This window comes from Camellia sinensis, chromosome 14 (assembly GCF_055761805.1).
Source record: "Camellia sinensis isolate YWXY chromosome 14, ASM5576180v1, whole genome shotgun sequence".
Classification (NCBI taxonomy): Eukaryota; Viridiplantae; Streptophyta; class Magnoliopsida; order Ericales; family Theaceae; genus Camellia; species Camellia sinensis.
In genome coordinates this window covers 19,945,170-19,967,968 of record NC_138974.1, presented here as the reverse complement: position 1 = coordinate 19,967,968, position 22,799 = coordinate 19,945,170, and the positions used below count along the sequence as shown (strand labels likewise).

Below are 22,799 nucleotides of genomic sequence, written 5' to 3'. Positions count from 1 at the left end.
TTCTTTGTGTCTGGTCGCTCGAGTCACCATTCCTTCGCTCGAGCGAGCCTCGAATATATCAGTTTGCAGCAGCGGGTTTTTTACACACTTTTTCATCCTCTCTTTTACACAAACCCTAGATCAGCTACTCCCTCTCTCTATATATACATTCTCTCTAAGATTTCATTTACTTCTAGAGTGTTTCCACCCAAATCTCTTTGTAAGGAAGATAGAGGGTGGCGTGGGCTTCACTTTAATCTGAAAAACAGTGGATTCGAAGCACTTCGAGTTTTCTTCATCTTCTCCATTTGGTCTCTTCATTTGAGGTAGGGATAACCTACTCCTCTATATGAGTTTTGACATAAATGTTGGGTATTTTGGATATATAGATGGTGTTGCTTGGTAATTTTGGGAAAGTAAGGGTTTGTATTGAAATTATATAAAAAGGGGTTTTGTGTTTTAAAAACTCCATGTGTATGTGAGACCTTGGAAAATTGAACTATTGTTGTTGAATTAATGAAAATGAGCCTTAGGGCCAAGGTTTGGGAAAAATGGGGAAAAACCCTAAATTAATGTGATTAATTAATTTGTGTAATTAATTTGGAAAAGATATGAGAATGTGAAATTGAGTTGAAACTCGTGAAATTGGGAAATTGTGGGATTGAACGGTGTAGTTGGATTAGTTAATCACTCACCTATGGAAAGGTTAATATTTTATCTGTTTGATAAATTTATTATCTGTTTAGAGATAACTGCTTTGGACTATCGGTGGAGGATAGTCTTGATTATTGTAGACATTGTATGTTGATTAGGGAAAAACTGAAACTAATCACCTTGAATATGTCATTGAATATGACGGTTGGAATAATACATTGAATTTGTGTATTGATTGATTATTGTATATGATAAGTGTTTAAATACATTGTATATGTATACTGTTTGGGAGGAGATAGGGAATGTACTCCATGGTTTGGGAGAAGATATGGGATGGACTCGCAAACCTATTTGGGAGGAGATAGGGGATGGACTCCATTGATAACTAAGTTGGTCGGAGTGTCCAGGGTGAAAGTCCCGAAATCCTGATTACATTTGCATAACGTAGATAATTGAAGTATTGGAAGTGTTTTTGATATGAGTGTAGTCTCATTTACTTGTTTAGGTAGATAATGAGCCATATTTATAAACTTGAATTGGAAGTAAAGAGAGATGTAATGAAACATGAACGTATTTGTCATGAAACTGGAAAGTGTTGTAAGTTGGTTTGCAAGTGTTAATCATCTATCGAATGCTAATGGTTTAGTTATTTCTCATATTTGGTTTAGTATATCTCTACTGGGCTTTGGCTCACCCTATATGGGACATAATTTTCAGGTTCAGGTGATATGCCACCTCCAAGGACGTAGCTTGGGAGCCTTTAAGGCTGATAGCTCTTTTTGTTGTTTTCTTTTGGTATTACATGTAAATTCAAGCCGAGGGCTTAATGTGTATTTGAGTTAGTACTCTCTTTTTGTAACCAAGTGTTGGCTTGGAAAGTTGTAAGCCCGTAGGGCATTTACTTTTGTTGTCAACATGTAATACTTTTGCAATGAATACTCTGATAAATGAAAATATGCTTTATTCTCGTATGTCTATGGATATCTTAAATGTTGGGTTTATGCATTATTTTGAGGACGTTACGGGGGCAATTGGTAATGCTAATTTAAACCTTAGGGAGGGGATTGTAATTTCTAAAATGTGAGGGGTGTCAATGTAATTTACCCAATGAGGGTAAAATTGGTATTTAAAAAAATTAAAAGGGCTGAGGGGGGAATCTTTAACGAAACTTTAAACCTCAGGGGGAGATGAAATTTCTAAAAGGTGAGGAGGAAAACTATAATAAATATAAATCTTAGGGGGTGTCAGTGTAATCATGATGCTATAAATAAGAAATGGTAAGAAAAAAGACAAAATAGTCATTTAGAAAATTTTGAAGTATGACATCAACAATCTAAGGTAATTTGTAATAAGATTATGAACCTCAAGAGGAATGTAATTTTTCAAACGTGAGAGGATTTGTATTAAACAAAAACATCAGGGGTGTCAGTGTAATTTACACCTTTTCTATTTTTATTTTTTAAATTTATTTTATTTTATTTTTTGTAAATTTTATTTTATTTTTATTTTTATTATTATTATTTTTTTTTGGTGACAAATACAAAACCAAACATGTGAAAAAGAAAAAAGAGGGAGGGAATATGGCACCAACCATGGCACTAATTTGAACCGATAAACCCTCTCTCTCTCTCTCTCTCCCTCTCTCTCCATGTTGATGGAAGCTCTCCAAATCCGGCGACAACCACTACCCACAGACCTCCATTTGATGAACTCCATTTCCGGCAAATTCAGAGCAACAATTGGCTTGACTTCCGCTAAACTGAGGTGCTTCTGTGCTTCATCCTCCCCAAATTCGACAAGCACCAAGCAGCAGCTAACTCGCAGAAAGAGTGTATTGACGAGCAACGGAAAAGTTAGGGCGAATGTTTCTGACGCTCAGCTGAAAGAGAACTGGTTGCACTCTCTCTCTTGCCCCTTCCCTGAGAACCTCTTTCCACTCAATGGCGAAGTTGTCAATGTTTGCCAATCTAATTCGGACTCCAATTGGGTAATTGGCATCGACCCAGATGTTTCCGGAGCCTTGGCTCTCTTGAAAACTGATCATTTGGGTTGTTCTGCTCAGGTAATCAATGGCTTCTTCTCTTTACCTATGTTTGTATTATTAGGTTTGTTTGTGCATTGCAATGTGTTTGGCTTGAGTTGACTTGCTGCATTCATTTATGGGCACGAGGAGTTACATGCATAGACCCACCCAACGTGAAAATATACATAGGGAAATCCTATGATACCATATGCACCCTACCACAAAAATATATGTAACTTTACCACAAATTGGCGTAACGAAATGTCCAAAATTTAAATTTTGTGGCTGATGTTGCAAAATTTTTTTGCTTGGTTACGAAATGTCACGCCAATTTGTGGTGGGGTTACACATTTTGTAGCTGATGTTACGAAATTTTGTGGTGAAATTACACATTTTGTGGTAGGGTGCATATAGTATGCACCCTATCACAACAGATAATGAATTGCTATTTGTTTGTCACAACTCTTTAACATTGTTGTAATTAGGGCTGTAAAAGGAATCAAGTTTTTGAGCTCATTAAAAACTTGCTTCAGATCGCCTCGTCATCTGAACAAGTCAAGCTTAAATACATTTTAACACTCGTTACGTTTTCAAGATAAGCTTGAACAATTTACTACTTGGCTCGACTTGATTGTATGCACTATAAAAAACGAACTACTCAAGCTCAGCTTGAAAGGTAAACAGCTAAGCTTGAACATATTTTGAAACTCATTAAGCTTTGAAGTCAAGCTTCATTAACCTACTAGTCGGCTCAGCTTGACTCAATTTGTTTACAACCCTAGTCATAATATTATTGAAATGAGGAGATTATCAGTGTAGCAAATATACGGACCTTCATAATCATGAATGCAAGAACATATGTTTCTATGTGCAGTCAAAATCTTCAATGAGATTGGCATAACATTTGTCGAGTTCACTCTTAAACAACTCCATGCTATGTCTTGATATTTGATAATCAATCATTTCATGACTTAAAGAGAGACATGGTTTGATTTTATATTTTTTCTACTATAACTATTGAATCTTTTGGTGAAACAAGTTTCTTGGTGAATGATTGATAAGATTCCAGGTTCTTCAAGTTTATTTCAATGTTTCTTTTCATGACTGGGAAGAAGTGTAGTGTGATTCGAAGTCAGTAATATCTGAATTCAGCAATATTTGGATTGTGTTTTCTCACCTTATTATTAGTGTTTTGGGATTATCAGCCATACTGTCCCTGAGAAACTTGTTTAAGATCTGTTTTTTTGGAAGAGAGTGAATGAGTGAATGGAACATAACATGGAGTCACCACATTTGTTAAGCCCATATCAAGAAAGCTTTTTAAGCAAATGGCTTCAAAAACTTGGGAAAGGAAGCAACAACTCATAGGGATTTGCCATATTATCTAAAAGTAATGTTATTCAAACCAAATTTTTGTACATAAATTCACATATAGAATGACGTGGTTGCTTGTGGTTCCTTCATTTCAAACCAAAACACCCAACATTTGTGGCACATAATTTTAAAAATTCCACTTCCACATCATTCTAGATGGCAATGCTTCAGTCTCTCTCTTTTTACCATTTTTGGCTTGTATGGTGTATAATGCAAAGCTATGAAGCACTGACACTTCAAAACAAGTGCCGTATCTGTGTCGGACACACGGACATTTCGGGGACACGTATGGGACACACCACATGGCATGTCCCCTTATTTAATTTATTTATTTTTAGGGGACACATCAGGGACACTGCCGGGGACATACTAGGGATATGCCAAATTGTCTTTTTTCCCTATTTTATTTAATGTTTTTAATGAATGTTGAATGTTGAATGTTTATTATTTTTTTCTTAGATTTAAATACTTAATAGATCATCCATCAAAAAAAATATAAACTGTAAGTGTTAATTTAAAAGTGTTTTTAAAATTAAAAAAAAAATAGAATTAGAGTTTGTTTTTGTTAATATTGATTGGTTGTGGATGTAATAGTAATCTAGATAGCAAATAAAAATATATAAAAATATATTTTATTGTCGTGCCCCCACCATGTCTGTGTCCCCATTTTTTTGAAATCCCCGTGTCCACATCCGTATCATTGTGTCCGTGCTTCTTAGATGCAAAGGATCTGCAAGATCGGCTTCTAGGAAGATGTAATTGGAAACATTATGAGATATAAGGCTTAACAACGTGCTTGAATGCGAAGGTCAGCATGTAGCTTTCAAGCAAATCTGTATACTTTTCAGCTAAATCCTTCAACAAATTGTTGGTGGATAGTGGATGCAAGTTCCATTTTAAATGCACCAGTCCCTCTTGGAGAGCTAATAACTAGTTTCTTTTTCGTGGAACAAGGTCGTTCTTCTTCATAGGCCAACTCTTCCATAGCATAACATTCAGCAAATCTTGTTATCCTGCTACCTTTTGAGCATTGGAATTCAGTGGTCACCACTTACACTATATATTTGTCCTATGAGAAAAAATTTCAAAGTTGGTACACCGGGGCTTGGGTCCTTTGGTTGCATGATGAGGATGAGTTAGAGATATTTTTTCAGTTAATGGGTTCTTGGGAATGTATGATAATGAAGATATTTTAGGGTCTGATTTCTTACTTATACTTTCACATCAGGTTCTCGCTTCTATGCTTTTTGGTCTATTTATTCAGTTTTTATGTCTATCTCCTTCCTTCATTGATTGTAGAGTCCTTGAGCAGGTCTCACTCCCACTCCACTTCATGTCATGCTCCTAGTAAGATCCACAAAACCTTATATATTGTGTACAAGTTTAAAGAAGTTTGTATAATCGAATTATATTTACCGCTCCCCTCTCCCCAAACTTCTTATATTTTCTACTTGCATAGTATATTTAAATACACATAGCATCCTCAAAGCATATTTTTCTTACGATAATAATTATTTATCTTTCCCATTGTGATTATGTTATGAACATTGGCATGTTACGAACTATTGTGGTGAGAAAAGTTAAGAACTATTATGGTTTTATTATGAATCATTATGGTGTAGTTTCAAAAGAGTACACGGTATTTACGTTTTACACAGTGTCATATGTAATTCAATACCATTCATGTATTATCTGAATTGTGTGATATTACAGCCTCATTTGGCAAGTTGGGATGGGGCTAAAATAGCCAATAAGCCAAAACACCCAATCGCATCATTCTCTCTATTTTTTTACATGTCTTTTCGTGAAAGGCAAAAAGTCAACTAAAATAGCCTATTTTCAAACACCTTTTGATTTACATATTTCTAGTGGCATCATTGAAGTTGTTTAATAATTATTGATTGTGATTTATTGATTTTAATAATTATTTAAGTTGTTTAAACTTGTCATGACTGACCGCTTGAACTAGTCTAATGCCTTAACTTTTGCATCCCCCCCCCCCCCAACAACTATCACCACACACACACAAAATAATGATATCTTAGCTCCACCCATGGTCGTATGAGGGCCTTGTTGGTTGCTTAGCTGATTATTGATTCTTCACATTTTTTGATTAGTGAATGTTGTGAAACCTAGAATTACCCTATAGCTTAGCCTAATTACTACATTACAAACTTGGAGGCTCTTATACATTTAAATATACATAGTAGTAGGATAGTGTTTACTTTGCACCACACCCTTGGTGCTTACCTTTTACACATGCCATCATATTTCTTTCCAATAGCTTAGGTGTGTGAGATGCTAAAAAATCTTAAATTAAAGTTATCTTGATTTTACTTATTTACTTATAGGGGAAATAATAGTTAAGAAGGTAATGAAGGAAATTAGACAAACAAGTTTTTTGGTGCATTCAAAGATCTCCCTAGTATTTTTATTTGCAAGTTCTTTTCATCAACTATCTAGTTTAGAAAAAACCTAAACATTAACTTATGTAATCATTCATCACAGTCGTAATTAGTTAATTTTGTGAAGCCCACAAGATTATACTGATTATGTATAGAAGGCTTGTAATTCAACCATTGATGAATGTTATGAAAGGAAGTGTTAGAATTTCCCATCTTTACCTTCACCTACTCCACTACACACTCCACTTCACCTACCTCCACTTCACCACACACTCCACTTCACCTAACCCACTATCACCTCCACTACACCTACTACCACATTTTCTTCTATATATAGATTGTATAGGAATTGTAATTCATTAATCTTGTAATATATCAATAACAAATATCAATCAATAATATACATCAAATTTTACATGGTATCAGAGCAGGTTTAGAACTTACTATTTTTGCTTCACCGGCGGGCGGTAACCTCACCTTAGCCGCCCGCCGGTCCTCAACCCAATTTTTCTCTCTCTCTTTCTTCCAAGTTCCATGGGCAGATCTCCTTGCTGTGAGAAAGAACACACAAACAAAGGAGCATGGACCAAAGAAGAAGATGAACGCCTCATCAACTACATCAAAGCTCATGGTGAAGGCTGCTGGAGATCTCTCCCCAAAGCTGCTGGTTTGCATAGATGTGGAAAGAGTTGTAGACTCCGATGGATAAACTACCTTCGACCTGATCTAAAGAGAGGAAACTTCACTCAAGAAGAAGATGAACTCATCATTCACCTCCATGGCTTGATTAGCCGGACACGTTTTCCCAGGCGGTCCTTCCTCGGCCGTGGTGTTCCGGCTGAGTCACCAGACGACCATCGACGAGCTCTGAGCTATGGCTTCCTCCTGGGCGTCGAAGGCGGCTCGTCAAGCCGCAATCGTTTCTCGGCTCTCCTCACGCCGCGACTCTTGTCCAGCGCCGTGGCCTTGCTGGCGCTTGCCACATCTCTGCCGACAGACTCCATCGCTACCGTCTTCTTTGATCTGCCGCCGTCGACAGCCTTCCCTACCGCCGCATCTCTCCTATCACCGCTATTTTCTACTCTCTCTCATCTCCTCTTCTCTTTCGAACCAGAGCACCGACTTCAATGGTGGTTTAGCTAATGGTGGAGGATCGAGCTCTGCTAGGGTTTCTATGATATTCCAACTCCTTTGTTGAGATTCACACACCCACACACTCTCTCTCTCTTATAACCACACAGCCTGTTTTTCAAGAATAACCACACACACACACCCCACTTCTTCTCTCTCTCTCTGCGCACCTAGTCCAGACCTATTCTTCTTTTTTGATTCTCTCTCACTTTCCACCCACTCTCTCTCCCAGCTCTTTCTCTCTCTCTAATAATCAACTCACATGCCCCACGATATTTCCCTTTACAAACAAAAATAAAATAAAAAAACAAATGCTCTCTTTCTGCCGAATGCTCTCTCTCTCTGGGCTTTTTCACTCTGCAGGTTTGAACTTTGAACAACCTTGTGTCACTCTTTAAAAAAAAAAAAAAAAAAAAAAAAAAAAAAAAAAAAAAACACTGCACACCAAACTCCTTTATTCCTGCCGGGATCTCCCCGATCACATTTTTTACACAAAAAAAAAAAAAAAAAAAAAAAAAAAAAAACAAACACACAAACACAAAAGCCACACCCACAGTGGGATTTTTCTTCTCTACTCTGCTGCAGGTCTCTTCTTCTTGCCTCCGTCTTGGCCAGCCCTTGACGGTATTGCCTCCGTGTTTCCCATTCCACTGGGCCCAATCACTACTCCCTGCTCCTCCACTGCAGTATATGGCGGCCCTCCAAATCGGAACATCACGGTGGCCTTCCGCTTCAGCTCCTTGTTTTCTGCTTTCAGCACACTTATCTCTGCTCGCGCATCCTTATACATGCGTTGGAGCAGAGCCAGTTGGGCATTTAAATGCTGCACCTCATTTGTCCTACTCTGCAGCCGGTTCGACAAATTTGTGACCGCTGTCATGCTTTCCACACATGCCTTCAAAGTATATTGATTGGCCTCCACATCCGACTGCCCTGCCATCCTTTGCTCCACCGACCGCATCGGAAAGTTCAACGGAGCAAACTCCGGGGCGCTTGGTTGAGTTTCCAGTGCCACCGCACCAGTTCTCTCTCTCGTTGACTCGTTGAGGTCGGGAAAGAGGGTGAGCAGCCCGCGGGAAGACGATGAAGCCATTTTCTAGGCAACAGAGTGTTACAGACTCTCTCTCTCAGAGTGTTACAGACTCTCTCTCTCAGCACAACGAAGAGTTTTTCAGACTCTCTCTCTCAGCACAACGAAGTTTTTTTTTTTCAGAGGGTTTTCGCAGCTTTTCTCTGCCTCAGCCTCAGCATCAACCTTGGTTAAATAGCCAAGGCAGCCACGCGCATCGCGCGCCTCTTGCCACCAGCCGACAAACGGGCACGCAAGCCAAGGCGCCCACGTGCCTCGCCATCATGTCCGGCACACCTTTTTATGGATTGGGCATGCCTTTTGATGGCACGCCTTTTGAAAAATTGAGCGCACCTTTTGAGGATGCGATTTTTTATGGGTCCGACAAGACTCTGTAAACTGTCCCGACATTGATTCCGGTTAGTTTCTACAAGGGTCCAGCAAGACTCCGTAAACTGTCACAACATTGTCTTCTACAACGGTCCGACATGACCCCATAAACTGTCTTCTACAACGGTCCGACATGACCCCATAAACTGTCTTCTACAAACGGTCCGACATGACCCCATAAACTGTCTTCTACAACGGTCCGACATGACCCCATAAACTGTCTTCTACAACGGTCCGACATGACCCCATAAACTGTCTTCTACATCGGTCTGACACCACCATACAGTGTCCTCTACAACGTTATGACACCCCATACAGTGTCTTCACCAACGGTCTGACACGACCATACAGTGTCTCCTATCCTTTTTTATTTTTATGTATTTTCTTGTTTTGTTACTCTCTCCAAACTCAAGTTGGTTAGTTTCTCTCCTCCTTGAGTTTGCGGGGGGCTGTTAGAATTTCCCATCTTTACCTTCACCTACTCCACTACACACTCCACTTCACCTACCTCCACTTCACCACACACTCCACTTCACCTAACCCACTATCACCTCCACTACACCTACTACCACATTTTCTTCTATATATAGATTGTATAGGAATTGTAATTCATTAATCTTGTAATATATCAATAACAAATATCAATCAATAATATACATCAAATTTTACAGGAAGACATTCAACATAAGCACAAAAGGCCATGATAGCTTCAGAGTTACTCTGATATCCCTCTCCTCTTTTCCTACTCCCAATTATCTGCCATATTGCAACAGAAGTAATACTGAAAATGCAATAGAGCTGTAGTAAGGCCAGTTCATAACTTAACAGTGAATGAAGAAGCTTTTTTGGCATCTCCTCCTGCGCTAGTGGGCTGCTTCACTGTATTGTGTGTGTGTTTTGTTTCACTTTGATGTATTTTTTTGTCCAAAACAGCATAAAATAATCCTCAGGATGTTGTTTTAGATGCACATCAACCTTCATGAGGGTGGTTGAACAGTAAATTTCATTGTAATGAAATACAAACTAACACTACTTTATCTTGATTCAATCTGCATATGGTTGCCTCTTCCGTCCCCAATAGAATTAAATTAAATAAATTTAAAGAGTTTTTTTTTTTTTTTTTTTTTTTTTTTTTTTTTTTTTTTTAATCTAGTTACCTTGGGTAAAATCTAGTTATTTTTTTAATTAGATTTTAGTATTTCACATACCTTAGCCATTGGACCAAAATTCGACAGTATGGGCCTGTTTGGTAGAGCTGTGGGAAAGTAATTATAGATTATAGTTTAACAGATTATAACTTATAGCTGTGAACATAAGTTAGTAACCTGTTTGGTGCAACTGTGAGATTATGGATTTAAGCAGCAAAGTAGTGTTTGGTAAATAAGCTGTAAAATAGCTTTTTTCTGTATAATTGTCATTTTTGCCCTTATAAGATATAAAATTTGTGATTTCATTTAAAATACATTTTTTTCTTTTTCTTTTTCTTTTTCTTTTATTTTATTTTATTTTTTAATTTTTTTCTTTTTTATTTTATTAACATGAATATTCTTTTTCATTTTATTTTATTTTATTATTCTTTATTATTATTCATTTTAATTATTTTTAGTAATATTTATAAATATTAAGTGAAATAAATTGTTGTAAATATTAAAATTAGTATCATTTTGTCCATCAATTATTATTATTATTATTATTTTTCATAATATTATTATTCTTTATTATTATTCATTTTAATTATTTTTAGTAATATTTCATTTTTAGTAAATATTAATTATGAAAAGTAAATATTAATTGAAATAAATTGTTGTAAATATTAAAATTAGTATCATTTTGTCCATCAATTATTATTAATTATTATTTTTCATATTATTATTATTCTTTATTATTATTCATTTTAATTATTTTTAGTAATATTTCATTTTTAGTAAATATTAATTCTCAAAAGTAATTTTTTTAATTATGAAAAGTAAATATTAATTCTAATAAATTGTGTTAAATATTAATTCTGAAAAGTAATTTTTTTAATTTTTTTTCATATTAACTATTAATTCTGTTTTTATTAATTTTGAAAAAGTATTTTTTTTTTCTTTTTTAATTAATATTAATATTGATATTTTTCTTTTTTTTTTCAGTTTATTTCAATTTTTTTTCAATTTATTTTCTAGGGTTTCAAAAGCATAGGGGCGACGACCGGCAACGGTTCAGATCGCAACAGCGTTGGTTTAGATCGACGACGGAGCTTGGTTCAAATCAATCGATGACGACGTTGGTTCAGATCGCGACAACGAAGCTTGGTTTAGATCGATCGACGACGGCGTTGGTTCAGACAGATAGAGCTTCGCGATCGCGATGGTGACGAACTCGAGATCGACCGGCGCCATGGATGTAGCGCAGAGAGAGAGAGAGAGAGACAGAGAGAGCGAGGGAGAGAGAGAGCAGAGAGAGATCTTTGTTTCATCGCCGGAGCGAGCGACACGTCGCCGGAAATCGCCAGACATCGCCGGAAATCGCATGCTTCTCTCTCTGGTTCGTGAACAGTGTTGAGATGTGGTGTATATATAGTGGCATTTTCGTAAATAATGGAGATTAGGAGGGGCATTTAAGTCATTTTAGCACCCTGTATAACAGCTGCGCGCTTAAGCTATCTCGTTAAGCACCTGAAGACCCACTTAGAAAATAAGTTGAAAATTAGCTTTATTTAAGCTATAAGTTGGTGAAATAATTTTTACCAAACACTCTAAAAGAACTTATTTTAAGCTATAAGTGGCTTTAAGCTACAAACAAGTTTTTACCAAACGGGGCTTATATGTGAAAGGTAACCAACTTAGGCTATGGTGCAAAGTAACCACCATTGTGCTACTTTACATATATGTACACATCACACACGCATGTATATATATATAAAAATTTCAGAAGTCAATTTTTATTGTATCTGTGGTAATATTGCCTTGAGGTTTGGCTTACATACAAAAAACTTCCTATTTGGTTTTAAAATGACGTAGACCTCCCTTGTTGGAGTTGTCGACCTAGCGCTAAAATTGAAGAAAGCAAGATCACTATATTACCCTCTATGAAGCATGGTTAATCCAAAACTATTGTTGTACAAGTACTGGATACTTACGTGATACAAGTACGCGTAACGGGTACGCGCAATACATGTCTGATATGCAAAATACTTTAGGTATGTTATGGGTATAACTCCGGTACGGGACAAGTACAACACGGATACTTTTATGGGTGCTTTGGTGCATAAATGTAATTTTTTTTTTTTAAATACTAGAATTCTTATATCGTGCCTATTTTTTAAAACTTTCAAAATATAAGGTATTTTTACATATTAAAAAAATACTTAAACTTCTTTTTTTTGACCGTTGCAAAAATACTTTAATTCTTTTTTACAATTCTTTTTTTAATTATTTTATATCATGTATTAATATAAATTATAAAAATATATATTTTTATTGACATACCGGACCGTACTTGCACTCTACTTTTTCTTTTTTTTTTGGTTTTATCAGTGTACCCATAACGTACCCGCACCCGTGCTTCTAGATTACCCTAGTTCGTGGAACTTTTTGTAACTGAGATGATATCTTTCTTGAATAGAAAAGCTAGCACATGGACGAATACCCTTGTTTCGCTTTAGCTATTGTTCAATTTGAACCCACCATAACTCCACCACCTTTTGTAGTTCGTTCTTTCTATAACTACATGATAACCTTAATATTTTGCATGTGGAATTGTTGTTTAAGTTCATAAATTAAGGGGAATGAGTATTTTACATGTTGTGACAGACATGATCTATGTTACATAGACTCTTCAAAATAAATCAAATACCCATGTTGGACACCCGACACTTGGACCAAGGCATGGGATATGTTTATGATACTTTCCATGAGACTTTTTATAAAAATCATTATATGTATATATTGTTGTATAATTGCTATAAAATGAGTAAATTGCCATTTTGACACTATGTTACATATAGCACTATTTTATCTCACATAACATATTAAAAATATAAAAATATGACCATTTTTGCTGAGTTTGCATATCCTTAAATTTGTAATTCAATGGATCCGACCTCTAGATATGCACCCATACCCAAGTCCAAGTAACATAGGGCATGATGACAAGTACTATCTGCTCCTAGCGTTGTGGAGTAGGTTTGAGTCACAGGAATCAACGTATTTACAAAAAAACGAGGGTAAGGTTGCCTACCTACTATTTCTCCCAAATCGTGCTATAAGTGGGGGAGCCTTGTGTACTGGTTCTGACCTTATTTTGTATGAGGACTATTTTAGAAATTGAAAACTTGACTTCTTTCTTTCAACTTAGGATTTCCTTCAAGACTTCCATAAGTTCCATTATCTTGTTTAGAATGGTATTTCTTTCTTGATAAAACAATCTAGTTCATTAGTTAATTTTTATAATATTTTCTCTCATCTTGTAGGTATTTGATTCTCCTCACTTAAAAGTACTGGTGGGCAAAAGGATCCGACGACGTTTAGATGCTAAATCCATTGTCCAGTTGCTTAAGAGTTTTGATGCTCCCGTTGGTACGTTATAATATTTGCCACTCTCTCTCTCCCCCTTTCTCTCCTTTTTTCTTCTTATCTCAACCAAAATATTGAATCTTGATAAGCCAAACCAAACTAAACCAGGCCTTAAGTCCTACCAAATAGGGTCGGCTATATAAATCCTTCTTCTCCACTTGACTATATCAACGGCCAAAAATATCAAATCTAGATAGAGAAAAAAACCCAACCTAGGGATAACCCCAATGGTTAGAGAGAAAACCAGAGCACTTAGCTCTAGTCAATATTTTACAATCTTCAATTAAAATTAAGTACTATGATCCTTACATCATCTATTTATAGACTAAGACCACTGACAACCACAATTGACACTTAACCAACTAATGACACTTGTATTTAAAGATATTATTTTACTACGTCAGAACTCCCCCTTTAGGAATCTTGTCACAAAGTTTTGGTAGCAGCTAAGTGACTCAATTTAACACCACTTGGGATGGAATGACAGTTCTCACGTACAGCCATAGATGAGGAACATGTGCTGCATTTCCTTGCTCGAAAAATGAATCTTACAACTCATCCTTCTTTGAATTCATTGAAGCTGCAACCTTTGCTAAACAACCACATGTGCAAAGATGACAACCCCCATCATGTACCCATATCCTCTTGCTAAAGCTTAGATAGTTCCCCATTTTCCCAAGCCACTTCACCTCTGACCTACATACTTGTGCAGAAAAGTACTCATGTTGTTGGGATGAGACCAATAGGTTGGCAAAGGATGTCTTCCAAAGCAAGGCTAAGGAATGTGACAAAATGACAAGAGTGACTAATACTATGCATCCAATAGACAAGAACACTTGAGAGAAGGAATTCTAACATTGAACTTCTTTCTTCCTTCCTTCCCTCCCTTGGACATAATCGCCAAATGAGCATCACAACAAGTAGCTTACTTAGCTCAAAACAGCTTCCTATAGAGGCATAAAGGAGTACCAAACATACAACTTCAAATAAGCTCTTTGAAACTTTCAAAGACAGCATTGTCTACTTGCAAGAGATTCTAAAAGCCTCATCAATCTGAGAAAATGTTATCCTTTGTTGATTTTTAATTCAAATCTTTTATTACAAGCATTATTGTTGTGGTTTCCTAGATAATTGTTTTATTATGTATTGTTCTTCAACTACATAAAAGATACCTAAACTGAATTGAGATTTTCTTGATTCATTGACCACGATAGTCATGCTAAATGATATAAATGTATTGTTATTGTGAGATATTATGTTTTATCTTATTTAGTATGTGAGGGTAGTTTAGTCTTACTACTTTGTAATTAGGCCTTTAGGGTTTCTTGCGTTTCTTATTTAAGTGTGTAAGTCATTCTCTAATAATCTATTCAATATAAGATACATTCTTGGGTATACCGTATTACATGGTATCAGAGCCGGTGTACTCACGGATGGGTAGGGTGCATGCCCTTGGCCTCAAGCCGCAGGTGCTGCCGAGTGAGCACACTGAGCATGAGGGAGCGTGTGAAGCGAAGTCCCACATCACCTGAATACTAAGGCCCCATTTGGGAAGTTGGCTATTTTAGTAAGTTATTTTAACTTTTGGCTATTTTAATAGGTTAAAATAGTTGTGTTTGAAAAGAGGGTTGGATTTTTTTGTTATTGGATGTGATGTTTGTGAGAGAAAAAGTGAAATGGTTATGGGTTTGATGTGACATTTTGTCTTATTGGCTATTTTAGCATATTTTGTCTTTTATTGTTATTTTAGCCCAAAAAGCCAAAAATCCGTCTTCCTAAGCACCCCCTAAAGTAATGTTAAGCATATAAGCGTGAGGGCACCCTCACCCTAATAACTAGTTTTTGGGGTTGAGCTCTATCCAAGACCATGTACAGTTATATCATGTATTGTTCTTCAATTATATTGTTAATTCTGTTATGGTTCCAAGATAATTGTTATCATGTACTATTCTTCAACTGCATTCCATGCTGAAAGATATCTATACTGAATTGAGATTTTCTTAATTCAGGGACTACTGCATATGTAGAGCAATCAATACCTTTTCCTCAAGATGGTAAACAGGTTAGCAAAAATTCCTAATCGATAGAAATGCTAATTATTTGTGTTGCATTAGGAATTAATACTGCTGCACAGCAGTTGGTCTTTGTTGTTGTCATCACTATTGTTATGATAATGCTGATATTTTGATTCTTTCTCTTTTCAGACCTTGCATGGCATTGATGTCATGTATGTTATGTCTGTTAGTTTATTTCCAAAACATTGTTTTACGTATATGATTTTTTCATATGCTCATGAGCATTTGATCCTTCACAATTAGAAGTTTCTAACGACTATTCAATATTTTTTAGTACATGGATTGATTTTTTTGTGAGCATTTTTTCTTATGCCAATGAATGCATGTATCAGCAAAATAAATGTTCTTTCTGCATGCTGTCTTTAAATTGCTCATGGCCTTGGGCCACTTTCTCAGTGATCCAACTTGAATTTGAATCTGGTTAAAATGGTGTGCTTTTTCCATATATCAAGGGAAAAAATTGTTATGTGCTTTTCATTCTTGCTTCTATAGATTTACTGATATGGCAGCTACCTTTTCACTATGGCACTTTAAAATTAATATTAGATTTGGGACGGAGAACTATCCACATTTCTTATTTGTTATCTGTTCAAGACTTAATTACTTCCCAAGCGTCTCTCAAGTCTGTCCCCATGAGATATTGTGCGCACATTCTGCATATGTACATGTGTGTGCGTGTGACTCAGTTATGGACACCCTTTGTATCTACACTTTTTATGACCACTGATGTGAAACTTGTTTCTAGGTTTTGTTTTCTAATTGGAACATGTTCTGATTGTTGTTTCAAAATGACACTGTCATCTTCTGAATATTGTTTAACAACTGTTAGTCTTTAAACATTTTGAAAACATCAAATAGGGAAATTAAGAACACAAACAAATCCAAACAGGACCAAATTTTGTGCAAGTACTTTCTATGGTGTCTTCGCGGCAGAAGGATCCTACCTAATCTCTGTTTGTTCTTTTGGGCTGTCGTACATTCTGAACATAGAACCCTTTGGCTTCTTGTGTTTGCCAACAAAATTTTCACCATCAATGATGCATATTTTTTCTTTTGCAATGAAGGGATGGTGGGGTGGAGGATTTGGATATGGACTGTGGATTGGGATCTTAGTTGCATCAGGGTTTTCTGTTGTTCCAGTGCCATCTTCTGTATGGAAGAATGAGCTCAAACTCTCCGGAAACCGCTCAAGTAAGGTGCGCTTGATGCTTCACAAAGTGGCATAAGCATGTCTCACCTTTCATTTAGGTTATATATGTAATAATGTGAGTATACATAAATATTTGTTTACATTGAAATTCCCTTCATTAAAATTCTGAAGAAACTTGCACTAAGATTAAGTTTAATTATTGTAAAGTTTCATTCATTGTTTTTCACTAGACAATAAGAATATATTCCTTACGATATCAAACTCATTTTTAAAAATTTACTGCAGATATAGGGTTCACTGTGATCTAACTTGTGTTTTTTAAGCCTTTAATTACCATAAGGCAGTCCTCACATGTTCAAGAATGAGAATCCTAATGGAAGAAGCTGAGTAGCCTTCGCCTGTTTGACCCAAAACTTACATGTCAAGGGTTTAAAAATGCATGAGCTTGTAGTGGTTGCTTTAATATGGCTTTGGTACTCTAAGCTGAAAATGTTCCAATCAACAGTTGTAGTATACTACTCAGCCTCTTCCTCCCATCTTCAGGTCTTAGGATTATCATGGAGGTTGCAATATACAGCTACAGATGTTCAAAATCTATGGCAATTTTTATGCTAGCATAGATAATAAAGATGGAGAAAAGAATTTTTATAGGCTAAAGACTACTATTTCTACAAGGACTAGATCCAGAAGTTAAGAATATTTAGTAACTACAAGTCTACAAGTATTCTAGACTAACTATAGCTATAACTTCTAATTCTACTCCAACTATGATATGAAATCAAAATAAGAAACTTCGATCTTTTTACCACTAACACTATTCTGGACATAATAAAACTCATAAAAATGATCCACTTAATAACTGGACCCAAAAGAAAATCCATGAGCCACCCCGCAACCCATGTTCAGCAAATATGAAATTACTAAAATATCGTATAACCACTAAACACTGTCATGAACACTTTTCTTTGGATCAAAAAGGCTTCTTAATGATCATTGGACCCAGACTTTGCTTTGTACTTCTAAAGATTAATGTACTTGTTTAGTCATGCACTAGATGTTGAATCAACTAGTTTGGCTACGAGAGACAATTGCCAAGCTATAAGAGTATGATCAAATCAAATAGTTGTTGCCATCCTACTTGACAGGATTAATCTGAACAGATGAGTTATCACCAAGAGTCCCAACACAATTCAACCCACTCTCATTGTTGCCCATGGAATTCTTACTACCTTCCAACGTGTTTACAAATGGGAATGGCACTACTCAACAAAAAATGACAGGTTGATGGGTTTACGAACCCAACGGCAAAATACTTGAAAAGAAGATGCTAATACTGCCATCATTCATACTCATTTTTTTCTTAGAACTTATATGCTATTTTATGAGAATTATATATGCATCCTTTAATTTATCAAAGATGTCCAAATTTGGCAGGATGATAGCAGGGAAGCTGCATCCACATTATTTCCATCTATGAGTTCCCTGTTGAAAAGGAAGAAAGATCATGGTATATTACTCTCCTAGATACATATTTCCTTTTTGCTCTCTTTAATGACTTCTGTTTGCTATAAAGACAGAAGGAAACTACATAGTATAGGCTCTTTTGCTAGCAAATATAGCTTAACAGTAAAAGATCTTCTCAAGTAAGAAGCAAAGCAATAATACCTTGAACCAACCCAAGGATATGCAAATGAGATTGTTGGAAATTTCAGTAAGGGGAGGGCATTTGGAATGCTGAATTATTTTTTCTGAATCAAGGTGTACTGAATTTGCAAAATTTTATGGAGAAATTATTGAGACAACAGTTTGTTTTTTATTTATTTTGTCTCATCACGGGAGTTAAAAACACACTGGGCTGTTCCTGCCTTGAGTTGGTTCTACTTAACTATAGCATAGATATATGCTGAATTGCATTTCAAGTTTCCAATTAGCACCTTTATAGGCATTTACGTACTAACATGAGAAGACACTTTTATTTTTACTTTTTCAACGCATTTAAAATTTGATATTTGGACTTCATAAAATTTCAGCCTTTTTGAAACTTAGAATTTATATATATATATATATATATTTTTTTTTTGATAACTTGGGATTGTTCTCTGGTAAACACAATATAGACACATGACACAAATATGACATAACATGAATACAGATACTAGAATTTCTAACAGTAACTTAATTAGTGTCATTTATATGTTGGAAAAGAATTGGGAGCAAAATACCCCAATTTCCATTTTGAAAGTCCCAAGTATTTATATATAGATAGTAAACTAATAGGGTGTACGGTTTCAAAAAATAAAATGCTCAATGGGTATATTTAACAACTGTGAAATATGTCAAAACAAAACAAAAAAAACAAAAACAAAGGACAACTATAGAATCTACAAAAGAGAGAACATATACACAGATAGGAAACTATAGAATCTAGAAAAGATGAAGGCACATTTAAGAACTAGGGTGGTTATAACCGACCTTGTCTCAGCTAGCTGAAACTGTCTCGTTGCCAAACTTGAGTAGTGCTTATTAATTCTTCGTATTCCTATTCTATTTTTGTTTCTAATGTTATTTTGAGGCAGGGCTTTATTCTATTAGATTGCCTCTTATTTTATCTTTTGCTAAACCTTCCACAAAACCCTAGACATGTATGACAAAACCTTAAAAATTTAACACGTGCAGATTGCATGCTCAAGAAGTGTCCAGATTATTAAAAATTAAAAATAAAATAGAAGGATGTGTGAATGCATGGGTGAACATATGTTGTCCAACAAGTCTCACGTGGGCAGCGGCGGAGCCAATATAGTACCGGGGGGGTCACATGCCCCCCTAAGTTTTTCATATTTATACTATTTCCCTTATATATGAAGTTTATATCTTTTGTGTCCTTTATAAAATTATAATAGTGCCCCTCCTTAAATAATGTAAAATTCGTTTTAAAAATTTTAAAAGTGCTCTATTATATTTTTTTTGTTCATTCTTTTATACCCTGGACTGGAAAGTCAATGGTAAGAATTGAATTATTTGAACATTTCTTTTTTATTATGGGATTTGTTTAGTTGATTGTTTTTCTCCATAATGGGATTTTTTGTTGAGTTGATTAATAGTGTTGAATTTGTTAATCATAAATTCAGTTGGGTTGTTGATTGTGGATTTCTAAGCTATATTAATGTAATTTTCACGATAATTGTAATATTAAATCTCAACAATAGACCCTCAAAAAAATGTATAAATTTAATAGTATCTCGTTGTTTATTGTGGGATTTTTTTCCCCTTCTTTTCAATGATGTGAATAATATGTGCCCCCTTTGCCTTGAATTTTTAGCTCCGCCACTGCATGTGGCACCTGGGATGCATGTCTATGCTTCCTATATTATCATGGTCACATTTGAGTGGTGTTTATCATCATCATCTCTTCTTATTCACCTTCACTCTGTCTTTGTTTATAACTTGATTTGAAGGGAGAGGGTGTGGCGTGTTTGACAGGTGGACACATTTGTACGCATCATGTCGGTGTCAGACACAGACACAAAATCCATTTTGGAGTGTCCATTCTTCCTAGGTGGTTCTCATCCTCTATCCAATAAAATGGAAATGGGTTTCCAAGTTTTTTTTTGTATATCATCTACCATAATGGTAGTTGTCTTCTTTTTCCTGTAGTCATGCTTTATTTGGAGGTCAAAAGTTTTTCATGCCCGGACTGAAGGTCTTCCATCTTTGATAGAGAAATGTTGTCATACATATATTTGACAATGTAGCGTTATTCATCTAGCTTCAGATACTTTCCTCCAATGCAAAGTAAGTTTGTCAGCCCACCAGCATCAGTCCAACATCCTCATTGGATCGATTGTAATGATGTTGCAACATCGTTGATAGGTGGCGTCATCACTTATGTCAAGTTGCGGCCTCTTTGTGCAGAACAATTTCTCCATCCACATAATGAGACATCAGTATGGATGAATTCTATGCCAGGCAATCCTCATCTTCTTTCTGGTTCTTAAACCCTGGAAAGAACGAATTATTTCCTTGTTCATTTGATTCTCCTGCACTCGCCTTTGAATTCCATTGTGTTCTTAATACCCTGTAATACACTATTGTACGAATGGAAAGCGATCTGAAAGATCAGTATTCTCCAGTGCCAATTTCCCGAATTTACATTTCAAATTGACTTGCTTCGGCTCAGTTTTAAGGCAATAGCTGACTAGAGCGATGTCTTTTCCACAGTCGTAATTGGATGTCTAAATTGTTGAACACCTCCCTCTTTTAGTTCTTTGAATTCAACAGTTTAAACTTAAGACAGAAAACAAAGCTTGGGGATCAGAACACCCTAGTTTGAGGGAAGTTCACTTTCTCTGAAGGAGCCACAAACCCCTACAGTGCACACATTTGCAAGCCAAGCAATTCATTCCCTCAACCTATTCTGCCATTGTTTTGAAAAACAGGCAAGGGGTCATATATCACCATCAAACTGTAGGCTACATGATTTTCATTTATTTTTTAATTTTCTAATGGCAGCTTATCTTGGTGTTTTTTAGTTTATCTGTACAATGGTTTAAAAGCTGGGGCTGTGAGGCCACTAAAAAAAAAAGTGGAAGTATAGTTTTGTTCCGGGTTAGATCAGCATGGGGTAATGATCGTTTCTTATGGTAAACAAATGATACGTTTGGTTCAGCAAAAGAGTTATTTGTGCCTGTGTTGTTCACACTAACTACTTACGTCCTCTATAGCTTTTTATGTTCTGTGGATCTGGCACTTGCAGGTCGAGCTGAGGCACTACTCATTGCTGCTTACGGCAAAGGCATGAAGATCAGCACCAATTCATCATCCATCTCAGAAGAATTGATGTCTTAAAACAGGCAAATTGGCCACAACCCACTCCTTTCTTTTGTCACATCCTTCAGTTGTTGCTTCTTTTCTTCTCTGCAAATGCTACAAAATGAAGAGCAACATGAATAGCGACAAAGAGTAGTTGATGGTTTGGTATTGTATAATTCTCACATTAGACTGACTGCGTTAGATATTTCACTAGTTTTAGTTTTTAGCTTTTTATCTTTTTTGCCATTGTCATTTTTTTTCTTCTTTTTGGGATTGCTTCATGGAGATTAGCTGACTGATAGTATTATTGATACTTCTTGTGGGATTTAAACTTCCCAATTGTGATCCTTCTTTGTAACCTAGTGTGTGTAATTGTTAGATGAATATCTAAATTCTGATGGAAATTTGAGGTTCTCTTGGAAACATATGGTTGTTACTGTAATTTATTTATTCAAGTCATGGAGTGATATAACATAATATTTATTGCAGTTCATTTGGTGAGGTATCAAACAATATATGTATATGGGGGGTGTCTTTCAGTCCAGTAGAAATTGTAATTTAATTTTTTCCCCCACCCATCATTTCTATGTGAGGCTTGTTCTCTCTTTAACTCAGCACTTTATAAAAAAGGGGGCATTTCCCTAAATAAGCCAAAATAATAAGGGAATTCTCAAACTAAGCCTAGTTTTGAAAGAATTCCCAAAATGAGCTAACTCGCGGTTCACAATTGCGAGTTCAACACTTTTCCACCCCTGTCGCCCGAAACCTGCCAAAATTGAAACTCGCTGTTACGAAAAGCGAGTTTAATTAAGAACTCGCTGTTAGAAAACGTGAGTTTGATTAATTTTTTTTTCTTTTGAACTCGCTTTTCACAAGAACGATTTTATCCCAGGTTGAACTCGCTTTTTGAAAGCACGAGTTTAGCAGAAAGGATTTTTGTTCTGAACTCGCTGTTTGTAAGTACGAGTTTATCAAAAAAAAATTTCTAATGAACTCGCTCTTTGTAACCACGAGTTCATCAAAACCCACGTTTTATGAAAAAAAAATTTAACCTCACTCTTTAGAACCACGGTTTTTTGCCAAATTTTTTTATGAACCGCGCTTTTAGCGTAATTTTTTTTTTTAATTTCAATTTTACAGAACTTTAAGAAAAATTTTTCGTTCTTTTGTTTATGTTGTCATTG

At 35.8% G+C, this 22,799-nt stretch overlaps 1 protein-coding gene across 5 annotated transcripts; it reads left to right on the top strand.

Annotated features, from left to right (window-relative positions):
• Positions 1 to 2,183: 2,183 nt before the first annotated feature.
• On the top strand, positions 2,184 to 22,040 carry LOC145807747 (Holliday junction resolvase MOC1, chloroplastic-like). 5 transcript variants are annotated; one of them, XR_014351104.1, is made up of 6 exons: positions 2,184 to 2,695; positions 13,479 to 13,584; positions 15,591 to 15,643; positions 16,721 to 16,847; positions 18,241 to 18,313; positions 21,560 to 22,040. XR_014351104.1 is itself a non-coding variant. In XM_082906519.1 (6 exons), the coding sequence occupies exons 1-6, from the start codon at positions 2,282 to 2,284 to the stop codon at positions 21,649 to 21,651; spliced, it is 870 nt and encodes a 289-aa protein (XP_082762645.1). In that variant the 5' UTR covers positions 2,185 to 2,281; the 3' UTR covers positions 21,652 to 22,040. The 5 variants fall into 5 exon arrangements, 3 of the variants coding, with proteins under 3 accessions (XP_082762648.1, XP_082762645.1, XP_082762647.1); XR_014351103.1 differs by having other exon boundaries at positions 16,721 to 16,921; XM_082906519.1 differs by having other exon boundaries at positions 2,185 to 2,695; positions 16,721 to 16,852.
• The last annotated feature ends 759 nt before the right edge of the window (positions 22,041 to 22,799 follow it).

Coding starts and splice junctions, on each gene's coding strand:
- LOC145807747 (XM_082906519.1), top strand. CDS start 2,282: ATGTTGATGGAAGCTCTCCAAATCCGGCGACAACCACTACCCACAGAC. Junction 15,644..16,720: donor TTCCTCAAGATGGTAAACAG/GTTAGCAAAAAT, acceptor TTTGCAATGAAG/GGATGGTGGGGTGGAGGATT. Junction 16,853..18,240: donor CCGGAAACCGCTCAAGTAAG/GTGCGCTTGATG, acceptor CAAATTTGGCAG/GATGATAGCAGGGAAGCTGC.